At 37.8% G+C, this 20,095-nt stretch overlaps 2 protein-coding genes across 3 annotated transcripts in view; one reads left to right on the forward strand and one right to left on the reverse strand.

Moving 5' to 3' along the window:
- Positions 1–154: 154 nt before the first annotated feature.
- On the reverse strand, positions 155–9,759 carry LOC127414999 (anaphase-promoting complex subunit 5-like). The gene is made up of 17 exons (XM_051653434.1): positions 9,224–9,759; positions 9,067–9,146; positions 8,883–8,986; positions 8,506–8,728; positions 8,344–8,404; positions 8,110–8,211; positions 6,853–7,043; positions 6,596–6,677; positions 6,138–6,230; positions 5,328–5,509; positions 4,835–4,970; positions 4,596–4,670; positions 4,378–4,499; positions 2,202–2,309; positions 1,941–2,088; positions 1,623–1,785; positions 155–1,500 (listed from the first exon to the last, which is right to left on the reverse strand). Exons 1-17 carry the CDS (start codon positions 9,422–9,424, stop codon positions 1,289–1,291), a joined length of 2,283 nt encoding a protein of 760 aa, XP_051509394.1. The 5' UTR covers positions 9,425–9,759; the 3' UTR covers positions 155–1,288.
- An 863-nt stretch (positions 9,760–10,622) lies between these two features.
- Positions 10,623–20,095, forward strand: part of rnf34a (ring finger protein 34a) — a 28,596-nt gene continuing 19,123 nt past the window's right edge. The window contains exons 1-4 of one of the 2 annotated variants that reach the window (XM_051653101.1): positions 10,623–10,695; positions 14,921–15,139; positions 15,334–15,521; positions 16,192–16,393. In XM_051653101.1, the coding sequence (XP_051509061.1) occupies positions 10,630–10,695; positions 14,921–15,139; positions 15,334–15,521; positions 16,192–16,393 (675 nt within the window). In that variant the 5' untranslated portion in view covers positions 10,623–10,629. Of the gene's footprint in view, positions 10,696–13,592; positions 14,012–14,920; positions 15,140–15,333; positions 15,522–16,191; positions 16,394–20,095 lie in introns of those variants that run through there. The other variant, XM_051653103.1, reaches the window with a different exon arrangement.

Raw genomic sequence — 20,095 nt, forward strand, 5'->3', positions numbered from 1 at the left:
CGCATCAGCTGAAGGCTTCGAGGCATCATGTTACACGATAGTAAAAGCGTGGAGCAACTAAAGTCTACCTGCCATCAGCCGATATGTGTATAAACACGTATATTTTCAGTATAAAATGAAAACCCATTTGGTTTTAAGCAAGGAGTGGTAAAACAGCTGATTTTATTACATTGTTATTACATTGTATTACACCAGCCTTACCGAATTTAATCCTTATTTAAAGGAATATTCTGGGTTTGATAAAAGTTCAACTTAATCGACAGCATTTGTGGCATAATGTTGATAACCACAAGAAATAATTTCGACTCTTCTCTTTTAAAAAAAAAAAAAACAATCGCTTACAATGGATGTCAATGGGGCACATATTTAGAGGGTTCAAAGGCCGAAGCTGTGTGAAGCTCATAATTGTATAAAAAGCACAAAAAGCACTTGAATTCTTCTGTTAAAACTTGTGTATTATTTGAGCTGTAAAGTTGATTATATAGCTTAATACGCATATCGCTTATGTCTTGTAGCTACTTTTGAGACAGTATTTTAACGTTTACGAAATGGCCCCATTCACTTCCATTGTAAGTGCCTCATTTTAACCCAGATTTTTGCTGCTTTATTTTATTTTATTTTTTTAAAGGAGAGACAACTTGAAAATATTTTTTGTGTTAATCAGCATTATGCCACACATGCTGTCAATTGAGCTAAACTTATTTGAACCCAGAATATTCCTTTAATCCTTATTAAAATCATGAACCTGTACAAAACCTCCCTTACAAAAATATACAATGGTAATGCAAATTTCAGCCAAAACACTGTAGCAACAGAACAAAAATTTAACTTACCTTACAAAAAGGGACTCTGGTGGTACCTTGATACAGTATGGTGATGGTTTCAGATGGTAATACCATGATATATAGACCTAGCATGGTACTGAATAATTACCATTAATATACTTTCAAAGAATACAATGATACTATCATGGTTCATGTCCCAAAAACATCGTATTGACATGTCCAATATGATACATATCCAAAAAACATTGTAGTACTATGGTACTTTCCAGTTAGTGTTATTATTACATTGAAGGCGATCCATTATTAACTTACAGTGGTTTTAATGTAGTATTTTGGCGAAAACTGTTCCACTCTACATGCATGTAGAAATTAAAAAGGCCACGAATGTAGTTTTCATACACAAAATAAAATTTATTTTTAGCATGCACACCTCACGCAGTATGTTATAACACATAAATTGTTAATTTTATGTCCTAGTGGTCTGCAAGTGCGACATTAGCAGCCTAAAGATGATTGACAACAGTGATCCCGGATGATGGGAGCTCCTGATCAAGGAGGCGGAAGAGCATGGCACATTTATTTCGTTGGGAAATGCTGCCCAGAGTGTGATGCAAGCATGCCTGTAGGTAGTATATATCTCTCATCCGCTCTTTACAGTCAAGACGGGAGAAATACACCGCTGCCTCATCCAATGTGTGCACGGCTAGTTCCATAGCTGTCAGAAAGATAAAAAGAAAAAAAATGCACTTACATGCACCTTATTTGAGCATTTGGGAAATCTAGCATTACAGCAATGCCCTTAAGAATGTGCAATGGAAGAGAAGCATGACTCAGTACCAGACAGTTTGTGTTCTTGAGCAGCAATTCCTGCCAGCGCCATCTGACAGCGAGCAGCCAGTAACAGAGCTCTGCCCTTGTCTATCAGTGCCCCGTGAGCATACACAGACTCCAACACATCCTGCACCAGTACAAGGGCTTGTTCAGGGATCCCCAACATAAGCTGAGAAGAGAGCGAAAGGGGAGTGCAGTCCTTTTATGTTTTTGTTTTTTTAACTGAAGTCAAGGTTCTGGAGTTTGTTTTTGTATAAGCATTTGCAAGTCAGTTTAAGGCATGTGGCTTGCAGCCTTATGCATGCGTTGATGTATTTGTCTTACCTGTGTAAATGCCAGGTGTAACACAACCTCTGAGGCCATTCTCTGGAGGTTGTGTTGGCGTGACAGAGCAAGAGCCTGTAATAATAATGGCAGAGCTGTCGCAAAACCAGACGAGTCCCAATGGAGTTCTGCAGAGGCCAGCATCACCCTGTGACACAAACGTACTTAGGAGTTAAAAACAAGCAACAGAGCGACGCGAGTTCAACAAAACATGTTTCTTATGATCAGTTACAAATATATTGTATGCCTTTTCATAAATACCTGATAATCATCTCTGTGTTCTTACTCTTCTCACACTGCTGATGCAGATGCTGTAGAATCTTAGAGGCCTCAGATGTCCGATTTAGAGCTTTCAGCAACTGGGCTTTTCTGGACAGACATGCACATAAACTATCGCATGTACAAGCATAACATAATTGTATGTGTTCAATCTGCTAAAACCAGTGTTGGGCAAGTTCCTAAAAGTGATGCACTACAGATTAATAATTACTTTTATAAATTGTAATCAGATTACTGATTACTTAATAGGAAAATTACATTACTACTTTTAAAAACTCCTACTAACACTTTTCAGAAAAAAGTTTGTTTTTCTGCTCAATGAATTCAAAATGTCTATTTACTCTTCATCCATTGATGAACAATGAGTGAGTTTACAAGCACATTCTTAAGGCGCGGTCACATTTACCTTTGCACGGCGAAATTGAAACCAGCGAAAAACGAATTGCCAAGCAGACTATTTTTTATGCTGCACTTTTTACTATGTGTGATGTTAAAATTAAACTCGCTGCTAAAATAATATCCTTATACATTGAGAATAGCTATAACTGAAGCACCGCCCACACAGAGGTCACTGCCAAACCAAGCAACTTCCTTTTGGTCAACGTGTCCGCGAGGGGAAATTCTGCGCCACCGGAAGTTCATCACACAAAATTCATGATTGCGCAGATTCCCATTTAAATTACTTTATTTTGCCTGCAGAATTTCGACGTGCAAAGGTAAATGTGACCACGCTTTTACAGCGTTTATACTTAATAAGCCGACCAGGTGTGGTCACATAAACACCTTAAAACATTTAACGTGTAAGCGCTTTCCTTTACTGGGGTAAGGTCATCAATGGGTTAAGTAAAAACGGATTTGCACACAGATTCTTGCCCATTACCCCAATTTCGCATTGCATGTAAACACCTTTTCTGGCATTCTTACCAGCTTATCTAATGTTCGCAAGTGTTGTGCACATGCTTGTTTACATTTTGACATCAAAAGCAGATAATAGTAAGTAGGAATGCACATATATAAAAAATTTTGACCAATACCCATTTGAACAAAAACCTATAGGCTGATAACGATACCAATATTTTTCCACTTAGCTTATTTTGTCATCAGATCACTGTTTTACTTAGTAATGCTTACAAAATTTATAAAGAAGTACAAAAGCTTTTTTTTTTACTGTTCTAACAATAAATAATTTCCAATATATCTCATTTCCGATTTCTCAGAAGTTAAAGTCTGCTGGTTTCAAAGTGTTTTGGATAGTTTCCCTCATTGTGTAGCCTATAGGTAAGTGCCGCTTTCACATCTGTCATGTCCATTTATGGTGTTTTTTTCCACATTAATGTGAAAACAAGAAAGAATAAAAATGAAACATTACAAGTTCTTAGGAGTGCCAACCCTTCTACACTTTGTGGCTATTATTATTTCTGGATTGTGCATTTGAATTCACAGTTTTTTCAAAGCGTGTAACTAATTAATTATAAATCAATCATCAGTTTTTCATATCAGCATTTTCATGCTAATTACCGATATGCTGTTGGTTTTAATTTGGTCAATAATTGGCTGATAAATATCGGCAGCCAATACATCGGTGCATCCCTAATAAAAAGATGGTTTCAAATCTCATGTAAACATGTTTTTTTACATTGTCTAGTTTTTTAATAAGCTGATTTTTGATAGTAATTAGCATTTTGCTGTACATGTAAATGGTCTGCACTTATATAGCACCTTTTTTAACCTTAGCGGTTCCAAAGTGCTTGACACTGTGACTCATTCACCCATTCACACACACATACACCAATGACGGCAGAGCTGCCATGCAAGGCGCTAGACACAGCTGTCCCATGTAAATACGCCTAATGACTTGTTAGGGAGCGCACACACTTTAGCTCACACAGAAACATAAATAGATGTACGTATTAGTGTTAGTCACATTTTAAATGCATTCCACGTAAATGTAATGAAATGTAAGGAATAATATGTATAAACCAAGTAATGTAATTGTAACATAATTGAAAGTCAGTAATATGATTACAAGAATTTAAAATGTAATGCGTTACTCCACTTTTTGACAAAAAAATGTAATTATAACAACTAACTACTTTGTTATTGCATTACACACAACAATAGCTGGGTAAAGCATCTGCAGTAACGCATTGGACCATACCTGTACAATCCCTCTGTGCTATTTAAGGCAGAGATAGCTGTGATGTGAGGTTCTGCCAAGTGGTATTTCCCATCATTCATAGCTTTCTCAAACTGAATTTTCAGATCGCATAGCATCCAGAGCTGTTAAAACAGACAAAACATATATTTGATGTGAGCTGCTGCTGCTGATCTGTGCTCAACTGATCAAGATTAAGTTGTTTTTGGCAGGCGGCTTACCTTGGCATGTTGGGTATGAGGAGGGAACTGTTGCTTTAAGTGTTTCATAATGTCGCCTACAACATCATACAGGCCCTGGCGATTGCAAAAGGCACACACATCTTAAATACAGACAGGAAGCACACTGACATTAAGCTTTAAATATATGCCTGCCGTTTAACAAGGAAAGATATGTGGACATAATGTAGCCAGATTCTGTGTGGTGAAAAAGCTGTTGTTGTTGATGTGAGGTCAGACACCTGATCAGCATGGAGCTCTGCCAGATGGCAGATGGTGACGGCAAAGGCCTCTGTGTTGTTCTGCTGTACACCAAAGTTCACCGGCTCCAGACTGTTCATATTTAATAGGAGCTGAGCCTGTTGCCGTGACATAGTGCTACAGACAACACAGCGAAAAAACAGCCGGCTTAAACCACATCACACAATGTTTTGACAGGAAACAAATCTGGGATTGGAGAAGGTAATTTAATACAACAAAGCACCAAATACAACATCTGTCTGAAACACCCCAGATCGTGCCCTAACCAGGTATGACACATTAGGTCTCAACAAGTAATTTATTAGTTTTTTTCAGCTTAGCATGGAAGAGATAGTATACATTTTCTGCTTTGGCTCTTCCATTAATTTCATATTTCAATAAAATGACATTGTAGAATAAAAATAAAAATTGGCCCTAAAAACAGATGATTAAAAACATCTGTACGTTGGATGGTGTATGAATAATAAATCTGACCTTTTGCCATACATCCTCCATATGGAGGTGGTTTGGGCCAGGCTAATCTCGATGAGCTCAGAGAGGCTTTGCTTCCAGTGCATGATGTTGGTCCCTCGCAGGGTGTCCAGCAGCTTATTGGCTGGCATGCCATGCTTTGCTCCCTGCTGAACCAGGGATTGAATGCCTAGAGATGCTAAATACTGCAAAAGAACAAGGGACGTTAACACTGTCTGCTATAATTGTGAATGATGCCATTTATGTCTTATGGTTTCACATTCACATATAATTACACAAAGCATTTCACAAACACAAAAAAAAGCTTTCATAAGATATTTTTTGGGCAATGAAAGTCTTCTGTCTTTTTTTTTCTAAACATTTTCCCCCAATTTGGTATGCCCAATTCCCAATGTGCTCTAGGTCCTTGTGGTGGTGTAATGACTTGCATTAATCCAGGTGGCGGAGGATGAATCTCAGTTGCCTCTGCGTCCGAGACTGTCAATCCGTGCATCTTATCACATAGCTTGTTGAGCGCGTTACCACGGAGACATAGTGCATGTGAGGCTTCACAATATTCTCCGCGGCATCCACACACAACTCACCATGCACCCCACCAAGAACGAACCACATTATAGCAAACACAAGGAGGTTACCCCATGTGACTCTACCCTCCCTAGCAACCGGGCTTAGGATTTGGTTGCTTAGGAGACCTGGCTGGAGTCACTCAGCACGCCCTGGATTCGACCTTGCGACTCCAGGGGTGGTAGTCAGCGTCTTTACACGCTGAGCTACCAAAGCCCCCGAAAGTCTTCAGTCTTGGGATTTACTTACAGGGAGACAAAAGTGTGCAGCGATTTTTACAGAGTCTTCAGTTAGTACCACACTATCCGATCCTTTCATCTGTTCTAGTGTGTACAGCCAACTCTAGAACAAAATTACAATAAAAAAATCCTGTAAGTAGTCCATATTTCAGAAAAAATACAAAGTGTGCAGCATATTATGTTGAGAGCTTTATGGGCACTCACTGTCACATAAATGTGCACAATCATTTCATTAAATAATCTTTCAAATTTAAAGTGAAATTTCACCCAAAAATGAAAATTCTCTCATTATTTACTCACATTGCATTGTATGGACCTAGAGAGCTGAGATATTCTTCTAAAAAATCTTTGTTTGTTTTCAGCTGATGAAAGTAAGTCATACACATCTGGAATGGCGTGATATAAATGATGAGAGAATTTTCATTTTTGGGTGAACTATCCTTAGGAATGACAAAAAAACACTCCTACCAGACAATGTTGGAGACACACATGGTCGTTAGCTTCCTGTGCAATCCGAATAGCTTCCTGCAAAGCCAGATTGGCCTGTTGACTGCACACACAAGCACAGAAATCTGCATTTAGCATCAGTTACGGTTATGCAACAACAGAAATTCAGAGTTCAGAGGCTAAAATTCCAATTGGCTGTCCCCTCTTTACCCACCAAAAATACAATGTTTCAAACACAATGTAATGCTCTAAACACAATCAGGACAACTGATACGCACTAGTGTCCAAATCGACAGTGCAAAGTTGCTAGATTCAGAACAGCATAGCGCAAACTGCGGCCATAGCCTTCATCTCCATTGCTCTTCCCCTCTGCACCGGAGAGAATGAGGCGGTCAAAATAGTGAAGGAGGCTGTGAGTGGAGATGTAGATATCCTGCACTCGCATGCTGTTCAGATAGCTCAGGTAATGCTTTAGAGAGAGACAGAGAAGGGGTAAATTATATTAAAAAGGGACATGTATCAAGGTATTCGCTAATGAATCATTTAGATCAATTAGTCAACCGGTTTGACCAATTCATTGAAAAGAACCAACTCAGTAGATTGATTTGCTCCCAAATCAAACATCAGTATGGTATATGAGCAAGTTTTACTCTTTATAAGAGCATTATTTTACTAATGAAATATTTTACAGAAGTGAAAAAAAAAGAAGTAGAAAAATGTTTATTCACTGTAAAAATGTCATGACGTTTCCATGACTTAAAAGGATAGTCCACCCAAAAATGAAAATTCTCTCATCATTTACTCACCCTCATGCCATCCCAGATGTGTATGACTTATTTTCTTCTGCAGAACACAAAGATTTTTAGAAGAATATCTCAACTCTGTGGCTCAATGTAATGCAACTGAATGGTGACCAAAACTTTGGACCTCCAAAAAGCACATAAAGGCAGCATAAAAGTAATCCACATGACTCCAGTGGTTTAATCCATGTCTTCTGAAGCGATATAATCAATTTTTACTCGTTTTTCACTGTACATCTTGCCATTGGAGTCTCTAGCCACAATCATGATTTCAAGCTCGATTACACTTCCTAGTGTTTGACGCATGTGCAGAGTGCTAGATGGCCCTAAGGAAGTGTAATTGAGCTTGAAAAAATTGAACAGGGTTTATTGTGAAAATAGATGTTACATTTTACTCTGTTCTCACCCAAAACCAATTGGATCGCTTAAGACGACGTTGATTTAACCACTGGAGTCTTATGGCTTACTTTTATGCTGCTTTTATGTGCTCTTTGGAGCTTCAAAGTTTTGGTCACCATTCGCATGCATTGTATGGACCTACAGAGCTGAAATATTCTTCTTAAAATCTTTGTCTGTGTTCAGCAGAAAAAAGAAAGTCATACATATCTGGGATGGCATGATGAGAGAAATTTCATTTTGGGGTCAACTATCTCTTTAAGATTTGATTCATTTCCATGACTTTTCCAGCCCTAAAAAAAATTTCCAGGTTCTCTACAAGAAAGCAAGTCAGCTCACAGCTTCAGCAAAGTCAGGGTTGAACTTGAGGATGTTATTGTGCTCATACTGTAGCTTAGCCGGAGACATGGCCTTGTTCTCATCGTTCTTCAGAAGGTATGCCTGAGAAAAAAAAAATAGAAAAACACTGTAGCAAGTCACATCTGCTCATATGATGCAAAAACAAACTAGACAGTGGAGTTCATGAAAGCAAAATGTGTTCTTAGTGAAGTTAAAGTGGCACTTTTAACAAACCTGGCGAGTGAGGAAATATTCCGCCTGTTTCTGAGACAAAGGACCTCCAGTCTTATCAGACCTATGATAAACAGAAAATAAACCCAGTCAGATCCACTACCATGATATTAACACAACCCTATTCCAATAATAGTGTGTGGACAAATATATATCTCCATCGACCTCAGTTCAGACTGGTGTAGAGAAGATGTGTCCAGCTCATGTTTGTCTATGTGGTCAGCGCTGGGGTCTTCATTGCTCGTCAGTTCCATGTCTTCAGCAGGTAGTGCCGACAGCTCAGGTTGGTCTCCAGAATGGCAATACTGCTGCAGGGACTTGTACAACTTATACACCTGACTGAAGGACAGTTTATTATAGGCCAGCAGCATCTGACGCATAAACAGACCTAGAGAGAGACAAAAAAAAAAAAAAAAAAAAAATATGGAATATTTACTATTCATTTGGTGATGCTAGTAGCACAGAAATTGCACACTTCACCTTTAACCCATGTACCTGGAGCATGAGTGGCATATTCTTAGTAAACAAACACATATTCATACCTACAACGCTTGTTTTGAATGCCCCAGAGTCACTGAAAGCATTTGGCAGAATGGTAAAGAAGTGCTCCATGTCCTGCAACTCTCCATTAGCCATCATAAACAACCTGAAAAAAGAAGGCAATAACTTTGTGGATGATTATAAACCACCCAAAATTAGAAAGTTCTTTATCTGAAGAGTACAGACCTGAGTTTAACAGCATTGACCATCCGAAGACAGCACTCCTCCACTAGCTTCAGAAACTGTTCTAGGGTCAGATCTTGACCCTGGTCACCAAACACATTAAACAGTATTTATATACAACAAACACACGTACTTATATCACTGTATGATATATACACACCTGTTGTAAAGGTAAAATGAGTTTATTCAGGCGTCTTCTGTCTAGAAGTGCCATGGGTTTCGTTGTGGACATCTCATAGAGTAAAGTTAATATTGAGATCTTGTATGGAGTGACCCAGTCCTTTATACCGAAGACATTGGCATGGACCACTCCATTTGTGATCATGGGGTTAAAATATAAACGTTCGTGCACGCTAGCCATTGCAGAAAGATCATGCCCCTCTGGACGTCAGTTATTCCTCGTGGATTAGCAGAATGAAGTGTATCGATGCGATTGATTATCAGATCAAATGGAATAAACTAGGATTTAATGGGTTTATCTTACATTGCATGGATAATAACGGTGAGTGCAAGAAAATGATGTTTAACCTCTCTTACATATAAACGTTTATCAAAACAAAGTCAACGTCTGATATTTTTTTTAGGTTAGTAAGCACAGTTGACATCTTCACATGCATAATTTACGGAGATGTTTCTTCAAAATACCCTCCAGTTCCGTTTAAGTTTCAGGACGCACTGTAGAAAACAGAGACTGAATGTGCTTCAGGCCGATCAGAAGAGCACAGATAAATCGATTGGGGCGTGTCTAGGAGGGAACCCTCTGCCTGCATACTTCTCGCGAGAATGTGCATCTGCTGTTGTTAACGTTAGGGTTATAGTTAGGTTTAGAGGTAAGATTAAGGTTGGATTTAGGACAATTGATAAGTGTAGGGTTTCTGTGAGACTGCAAGTAAACAGAAAAAACACAGTGGCTGAATTTCGCGTGCCACTCTCGCGAGACTTTTGCAGTTAGTGGGTTCCCTGATATAGCTGTGTGTTGTTGTGGGTTTTTTTTTTTTTGTTTTGTTTGTTTGTTTTTTTTCTAATCACAAGATACATTTGACAATGTGCAATGCCTCTTAATTCAGTGTGTGGCGGTTCAGCAACATTTAGGAAGACATCACGAGCTTTACCATCGTTTAAATGGAATCAGATAAATGCAGATCTGGCAATTTCTTTGACATACGATAGATGGCGTCCATGTAGGTAGGTTGGTGTGACAGTTACATGAAATCACTTTTTCCCCCATGAAATCGAAACCATCCTCATGCAAAAGTATCAAAGAACAGAAACTGAAAGTATTCTTATTACAAGAATATGTTTATAATCTCTTAGGACAACCAATTGTATACCTATAACTTTTGTTAAGAACGATTAACAAAAATAATCTTTTGTATAAGTTTATACAATATTATGATATTGTTTTTATGAATGTACGACTTCTGACTTTTCTTTTTTTAATCATAATTTTTTTTTCTGTCCAATCATATGTCTAGTTAATGTTCCTGATGTTGGTTACTAATGATGAACAGAAAACATAATAGGCTATATAATATAACTTCTTAAAAATGTAATTGCACTTCATGTATGGATTATGCAACAGATAATTCCTTGTCAAACTGGAGAAGGAAGAAGGCAGCACATTCCTCACAGGTATAAGTATAATTATCTGAATATACAGGAATTACATAGTGTATAGGCCAACCTAGTATACACATACTGTACAGAAAACATATAAAACACTAAATCAATTCATTGTAATGTCAAAGGCCAATCAGGTGATCACTTTTATTATGGCCTCAATTCTTGCTTTACTTTATAACATATGGCCTTAGTGTTTGTTTATGCACAGGGTTTGCTCAGAAAAGAACAATGTTACTTGTTGTGATAGATTCTGTTTAAATTTTACTAAATGATGACTATGACTGTATCTCTAATCAATGTGAATCACCGGAAAACACAAGGTACTTACTGCTTACACACTGGCCATAAGTCTTTCAAAATAAATTTGCCCCCACATCTGCACATAAGAATGCTGAAACTTAAACCAATAATCTTATTTAGCAGATAATTTGATAATATGTCTTGAAATTTTCATTTTAACAATTCACATCAATAAATAAATAAATAATAAACAGATTTACTAACAACATTCATTTTTAACTTAAAGCGATATTTTGGATTCAATACAAGTAAGCTCAAATGACAGCATTTATGGCATAATGTCTATTACTACAAACATTTATTTCTACTCATCCCTTCTTTAGAACAAAAGTAAAAAATAAAAATAAAGAAAAAAAGTGAGGCACTTACAGTGGAAGAGAATGGGGCCAATTTTTTAGAGGGTTTAAAGGCAGAAATGTGAAGCTAATCATGTTATAAAAGCACTTACATTAATTCTTCTGTTAAAACTCATGTATTATTTGAGCTGTAAATTTGTTTAAATAGTCATTTTTGCAGTCGTTTTAGAGTTTCAGGGTTTATGGTGTTATGTTGTCATGCCAACAACACTGTAAAATTGAATATACTGTAACTTTACACAGAAAAGGTTAGTAAACTTTTTTATCTTGTGTAAAAACGATAAACAATATGCATGTTACCACGCATATTTTTTACGTCTTGTGGCTATACTTTTGAAACAGTGAGCATTTTAATGTTTACAGTTTGACCCCCATTCACTTCCATTGTAAGTCCCTCACTGGAACCCAGATTATTCTTTTTTCTTTTTTAAAGAAAAAGAGGAACGAGTCAAAATACATTTTTGTGGTAATCAACATTATGCCACAAATGCTGTCGATTGAGCTTAACTTGTATTGAGGCCTGAAAATTCCTTTAAAGGTCAGCAGTACATCAGTCATATCACTAAACAACAATAGGCCGACCCCATAATGATTCTGCTCATACTGCTTTAAGCAGTTAGCTTTGAATGTTGACTAAAATTGGTTAAGAACCAGTTATCATTTATAGAATATATATATTAGAATGACAACAAATTCCTTTAATGACCTGGCAGTGACTCAGGTGACACCCTCATTAATTACTCTGTACCTGAGTTGTGAATACCAACAAATGTGTCATGGGCAGGGTTAGGAGGGTTACTTTTGAAATGTATTCCACTACAGATTACAGAATACATGCTGTAAAATGTAATTTGTAATGTATTCCGTTAGATTACTCAATGTCAGTAACATATTCTAAATACTTTGGATTACTTCTTCAGCACTGGTAGATTTTTTCACTTGTTTTGACTATAAAAACTCTGCCAGTACAGTAAGACAAAATACACGTTAAAAATACATTCTCTGAAAAACCAAAATATCTTATGCAGTGTTGTTTCTAAAACAAGATAAATCAAATTGATCTTGTTATAAGGATTTTTAGATATTTTTACAGGAAAACAATAAAAAATTATTATCAAGAATATATATGATCTAACGTGAATTTTCTTGTTAAAAAAAATATGATCGTGTCTGGTAACATGTGCATGTAAAATGGCTAGAAATAGCATTTTAGCTTAGCATAAAGCTGACAATTAACACAGGGTTTATTTCTATTTCTTCTGCTCCAAACTTACTTCAAACTTACTTCTCTGTCTGCTCGTATGAATGTAACACATCATAAGAAAGTGTTTCACCGCTGTTCAAATGCACTTTGGATCACATCATTTATATGTATAAATGTTTTCCATCTGAAAGGACTAAATATTAAATTAAACAAATGACAATAAAATGCAAAGTAATCTCTTGAGTAATCAAAATACTTTTTGAATGTAACTGTATTCTAATTATCAATGATTTAAATTGTAACTGTAGTGGAATACAGTTACTTACATTTTGTATTTTAAATACGTAATCCCGTTACATGTATTCCGTTACTCCCCAACCCTGGTCATAGGTCAGTTTACCCTTTAACAAACGTTGCTTAAACTGTGTGTGTTCCAATGTACTAAATCATTTAATTTGATATGTAGTAGAACTCTCTAAGCCAGGGGTTTTCAAACATTTTGATGCCAACACATTTGATGACCCCTTGTATGAGAAAAGTTGTAAACATGATATTATAAAGACTTCTTGTTGGCTTTTATATTGCCATTGTACTAAAGCCAAAAGAAATTATTAAAATATTATCTGGTTCATATTTTCTTCTTATTAAGTTGACAGTGTGTCTTTCTTATGCTCGAGTAATGTTAGATGTAAACCCCAAAAGAGAAACAATCTTGATTCAATTCAATTTAAAACATAAAATAATAAAATATAATGCTTTATTTTAAATATTTATTGTGAAAAGCAATATATAAATGTAAAGGCATACATAAAACAATAAATATTGTTTCAAAGCAGCTTTGCAGAGAAGAGTGAATTACAACCCTTAGTGAATTATTTTTCTTAATATATTAAATTATATGACAATTTATTTTATTTCTGTCTTTTTTCTTACTGTGGCTTTCAATGCAATAAAACACTAGTCCTTGTAGTCGTGTCTAGAAGGGAACCGTTGGGCTGTGAAAGTCTCGCGAGAGCTGACATTTTCTGTTACCAATGTTAGAATTAGGTTTAGAGGTATAGTTAAGAATATCGTCAGGTTTCGGAGTAGATCTTAGTATAGAGGTTCTCTGAGACTCCAAAAAACACTGTAAACACAATATGTGAATATCGCATGCGACTCTCGCGAGACTTTCCCAGTCCGATGGTTCCCCTCTAGACATGACCAGTTCAATGCACAAACTTCCGCTGCACTAATGAAGAACGACATGATTGGCTATTTATTGAAGCGTCACAGTTTCAATCACACGCTGTGATTGGCTGAAAACCCGGCATTTCAGTCGCATAGTGCTGCTGATGCGGCTGTACTAGTCAGAGCGACTGGAAATGAACAGTTAGCTCAAATACCTGCCGTTCGTAAACAATGGCCAGCCCGCCTTTACACACAGCTGGATGAATCCCCGCGGTGTCTTAGAGTTGCTATGAAGGTACAGTCATTTCCCCGTCATATTCTTCATGTTTGGAACTTGTTTCCCCCCTTGGCTGTGTTTCACTTATGCTATAGCTTATTTATAAATTGCTACTAGCGTTGATGTCAGTTCTGTAACTGACAGTTGAATTCCAGTTGAGCATATAATGCATGTTTGCATTGTGTGACTTTGTACTGTCTGTGCACTGAATGCATAGGTGCACAGATTTCAAGGTGGAGCCCTACAGATTTGTATATCAGTCAAGATCTAGCCGTTTGTGGCATTCATGTGTTGAACTTGAATATGAGTGTTGAACTGTTATATGCAATGACCAGTGATGTTTGTTTGTTTCTAACTCTTCTGCTGTTATGTTTTCAATTGTTTGGAGGTGAGTCCCAGCAACAGGACAGATTCTTCACTGTGCTTTAGGCAACACAATGACAATTAGGAGTTGATGAGCCTGTTGGCTCCCTATGAAAGTAAAAACACCATGGTTACCCTTTGTTGAGTGTCACTAAGAGCTCTATCTAGCTGCAGTCATAAGTAATTTAAAGCACACTTAACCCTTGTCATAGCTTAGCCCTATTCTCATCCGTCACTAATGAGATGGATCCCAGTCAGTGGGACCTATTTGAGGCCAGGACGTTCTGAATGTCCTAGTAAATACAGGAAATAAAGCACAGGCACCACCTGCAATTGTTATCATGCAGATGAGCTCAAAACGGCAGTTCCTAAATGGTGGATATATTGTTTTAGTAGTAATGCACCAAATATCAAAGGCTTTAATTAATTAAGACAGTTATGAAATAGTTGTACGTTATGTTATAAAGATCATTGTCATGCTTAATTTCTCAAAGTTATTAAATCCTTGCAGAATTATCAGTTAAAATATGTTAATGGCTTTATATGTATTTGTGATGTGTGCAGGCGGGGGCCTCGTCTATGTGGGCATCATGCTGTGGTCTGCTGAATGAGGTGATGGGTACCGGGGCCGTGAGGGGGCAGCAGCCAGGTTTCGGAGCTGGTGCAGGGCCTTTTCGTTTTGCTCCCACTGCAGGGTACTCCACATATCCCCCCAACAACTCAACCAGCACTAGCCTGGTTTGTCAGGCTTGTGGACAAGCCTTTTCTGTCTTTAGGAGGAGGGTATGTAGACTCACTTTGTTTTGCCCATTATGGTCATTTTATTTTATTTACAGCATTTGGGTTTAAAGACCCCCAAATGGGCAGGGCAATGGACCCATTAGACCCAGCCATGATTGCAGTCTTTGCAATCCATTGTCCTTTCATCCAGCCGTAATTTCAAATAAGGGTCCTGAACTCACTCTCTCTCTCTCCAGCACATCTGTTGTGACTGTAAGAAGAGTTTCTGTTCGCTGTGTTCGGTACTTCAGGAGAACTTACGCAGGTGCACAACTTGTCACCTGCTGAAGGGCACTGCATTCCAGCGCCCTCAACTCATGCGTCTGCGTGTTAAAGATTTGCGGCAATACCTTATTTTACGCAACATTAACACTGACACCTGCAGGTACGTTTTGAACAGACATTAATATGTTATCGTTCTTAAAGGGATAGTTCACCCAAAAAATTAAAATTCTCTCATCTCATGCCATCCCAGATGTTTATGACTTTCTTTCTTCTGCAGAAGAAAGATTTTTAGAAGAATATCTCTGCACTGTTGCTCCATACAATGCAAGTGAATGGTGACCAGAACTTTGAAGCTCCAAAAATCACATAAAGGCATATAAAAGTAATCTGTATCTTCAGAAGCGATATGATAGGTGTGGTAGAAACAGATCAATATTTAAGTCCTTTTTTACTATAAATCTCCACTTTTGCTTTCACATTCTGAAAGTGAAAGTTTCTCACCCAAACTGATTGCATCACTTCAGAAGATATATTTAACCACTGGAGTCATATGAATTACTTTAATGCTGCCTTTATTTTTGGAGCTTCAAAGTTCTGATCACCATTCACTTGCATTGTATGGGCCTACAGAGCTGAGATATTCTTCTTAAAATCATAGTTTGTGTTCAGCAGAAGAAAGCCATACACATCTGGGATGGCATGAGGGTGAGTAAATGATGAGAGAATTTTCATTTTTGGGTGAACTAACCCTTTAACAATAGGGTATATTATGACAACATTATTAGTACTTACTGAGTTAAATGAAAATTATGTATGGAATGCTTTCTTAGGGAGAAGGAGGACCTTGTGGACTTGGTGCTCTGCCATCAAGGTGCAGAGAGTGAGGACGAACCAGACACGCCTTCTCTGCAGTCACGCCCCCTTTATAGCCCGCCCCCTTCAAATGAAGAACCCAGTTCCCCTATCTCAATACTCTCCCCATCTCAAAGAGAACCAATCAGTAGGAGCAACAGCTCGGAGTCCACCAATCAGGTACATCCTGATTAAAATAAACAAAATCAATCTCTGGGCATCTCTGAGCATGGCTATGTTCGGAGTAACATATTTCGATGCTACTCTTATTATTTCTGCAGTATATCCACCTTACTTTTCAGCGAAACTAGGGTGCCGCCATTATCAACCTTTAATGGGGACCACTTCCGGTATAAGCCACTTCTAACTATTTTAGCTATACAAAAATACTACATTATGCTGCTTTATATTACAGGCTGGCAATAAATGTCAACATATTATTATCATTAATTACGATTTTCATAAACTCATAGGTTTTGAGCATTTTGACATTGTTTTATCACACACTGTTGCACAGGCAGAATGAATGAAATCAGGCACTAATAGGACAGTCCTCCACAAACTTTACACAACCAGCAGAGAGGAGAAAGCTGCCGGGAAAATGCTGCTTCAACTTTCTTTGCATTAAACTGCATCTTGCTTCTTCTTGGCAAAATAATAAACGCATTTTGCTCTGTTATTGTCAGAGAGCATTCTCTCTTTCTTAGCGGTGTATAGTAAACAGACACAGACAGATCAGCATTTAGCATGGCTTATGAAAAATCGCCTTTGAAAAAAATTAAAATAAAGGCATCATTGGAGGTTATGGAGGTGCATATGAATGGAGGTGTACATGGAGACAAGAGTCTGCATCGTCACGATCTCGATAAAGAAAGAAGCTTGCAGAATTTATTACCATCTCTTCAATACAACAACACACAACAACAAGTGAATGATTTACTTTTTTACTATAAATGCTGACGTTAGAAATTATCCGACATTGGCACCTAATTCTGCTGTACATCATGTGGTTGTGTGATAGTTTATAAGACCATATCCCTAAATGCTGGTATTATAACCTTCTAGTTATTTACACTGCGGTCAATGCCAGCAGAACTTTTTCATATTCGCCGGAAATGCAGCCACTGCTTCTGCGTTGCAATATAAGGTGGATAGAATGACTACTGCGTTCCATTTCAAGTGTGAGGAATGAACTGCATGTAACATTAGTTTCTTGACCTTGATAATGCAAAAATAACAGTTTTTATTGCTGAGATAATAATTGTGCACCACTCCCTAAATCAAATGTAGCAAACTACTTGCATAAAGTGTACTGTTTCATATACATTTATAGAAAATTGTAGACACTAGACAGCATGTATACTGCATAGTAAGCAATACAGTAGTATTCCATCCCAAAAAAAGCCCACCATACCTCTACTTTTTCCATTACCATTCGAAGTAGCAGTTGTAGCATTAATACACTGCAGTACACAACAACCAGTCCTTAAAATGCCTTGTTCTCAAGGTTTATTTTGGCTTTGACTTTTAAATGCCCTTCAATCCATTTACAGTGATGTGAAAAAGTATTTGTCCCCTTCCTGATTTGTTGTATTTTTGATACCAAATTGTTTTAGACCTTCAAACGAGATATAACATAAAACAACCTACGTAAACATAAAATACAGTTTGAAGCAAAAAAAAGTTATCCAACACCTATATCTCACCCATTTGAAAAACTAACTGCTACCTTAAACTTAATAGCTGTCTGTGCCACCTTTAGCAGCAACAACTGCAACAAAATGCTTCTGATAACTGGAGATCAGTCTTTCACAACACTGTGGTGGAATTATGGCCCACTCTTCTTTGTGGTACTACTTTAGTTCAGCCACATTGGAGGGTTTTCGAGCATGAACTGCCCGTTTAAGGTCCTGCTTCAGCATCTCAATCGGGTTCAAGTCAGGACTTTGACTAGGCCACTCCAAAAACTTTAATTTTGCTTCTTTTGAGCCATTCAGAGGTGGACTTACTCCTATACTTTGGATCATTGTCTTGCTTCATAATCCAGTTGCGCTTGAGCTTAAACTCATGGACTGATGACCGGATGTTCTCCTTTAGGAATTTCTGGTAGAGAGTAGTATTCATGTTTCCCTCAATTATTGCAAGTTGCCCTGTCCCTGAAGCAGCAAAGCATCCCCACACCATCACACTACCACCACCATGCTTGACCGTAGGTATGATTTTCTTTTTGTGGAATTCTGTGTTTGATATACGGCAGACGTAACAGGACCCCTGTCTTCCAAACAGTTCCACTTTCGACTCATCAGTCTACAGAACATTCTCCCAAAAGCTTTGAGGATCATCAAAGTGTGTTTTGGCAAAATTCTTCTGGGTTAAGTGGTTTTCACCTCGCCACTCTTTCATGGATGGTATTTTTGGCCAGTGTCTTTCTGATTGTGGAGTCATATACAGTGACCTTTTTTGATGCAAGAGAGGCCTGCAGTTCCTTGGATGATGTCCTTGGCTTTTTTGTGACTTCCTGGATAAGTCCTTGCTGTGCTTTTGGATGAATTTTGGAAGGTCAGCCACTTCTGGGAAGGTTCATTACTGTGCCAATTTTTTTCCAATTGGAGATAATGGCTATCACTGTGGTTCTTTGGAGTCCCAGAGCCTTTGAATTAGCTTTGTAACCCTTCCCAGACTGATGTATTTCAATCACCTTTTTCCTCATCATTTCTGGAATTTATTTCGACCTTGGCATAGTGTGCTACTGGGTGAGACCTTTTAGCCAACTTCATGCTGCTGAAAATGTTCTATTTAGGTGTTGATTTGATTGAACAAGGCTGGCAGTGATCAGGCCTGAGTTTGTCTATTCCAGCTGAACCCCATTATGAATGCAGTTTCATAGATTTGGGGATTTAGTAACTAGGGGGCAAATACTTTTTCACACATGCCCAGTTGGTAACTTTTTTTGTGTCAATAAATAACATTTATCATTTAAAAACTGTATTTTGTGTTTACTCAGATTGCCTTTGTTTTATGTAAGATTTTGTTTGAATATATATATATATATATATATATATATATATATACACACAGTGCTGTGAAAAAGTGTTTGCTCCCTTCCTGATTTCTTATTTTTTTGCATGTTTGTCACTCTTAAATGTTTCAGATCATCAAACAAGTTTAAATATTAGTCAAAGATAACACAAGTAAACACAAAATGCAGTTTTTAAATGAAGGTTGTTATTATTAAGGGAAAACAAAATCCAAACCTACATGGCCCTGTGTGAAAAAGTGATTGCCCCCTAAACCTAATAACTGGTTGGGCCACCCTTAGCAGCAACAACTGCAATCAAGCGTTTGCGATAACTTGCAATGAGTCTTTTACTGCGCTGTGGAGGAATTTTGGCCCACTCATCTTTGCAGAATTGTTGTAATTCAGCCACATTGGAGGGTTTTCGAGCATGAACCGCCTTTTTAAGGTCATGCCACAGCATCTCAATAGGATTCAGGTCAGGACTTTGACTAGGCCACTTCAAAGTCTTCATTTTGTTTTTCTTCAGCCATTCAGAGGTGGACTTGCTGGTGTGTTTTGGATCATTGTCCTGCTGCAGAACCCAAGTTCGCTTCAGCTTGAGGTCACGAACAGATGGCCGGACATTCTCCTTCAGGATTTTTTGGTAGACAGCAGAATTCATGGTTCCATTTATCACAGCAAGTCTTCCAGGTCCTGAAGCAGCAAAACAGCCCCAGACCATCACACTACAACCACCATATTTTACTGTTGGTATGATGTTCTTTTTCTGAAATGCGGTGTTACTTTTACGCCAGATGTAATGGGACACACACCTTCCAAAATGTTCAACTTTTGTCTCGTCAGTCCACAGAGTATTTTCCCAA

This window comes from Myxocyprinus asiaticus, chromosome 24 (assembly GCF_019703515.2).
Source record: "Myxocyprinus asiaticus isolate MX2 ecotype Aquarium Trade chromosome 24, UBuf_Myxa_2, whole genome shotgun sequence".
NCBI lineage: Eukaryota > Metazoa > Chordata > Actinopteri > Cypriniformes > Catostomidae > Myxocyprinus > Myxocyprinus asiaticus.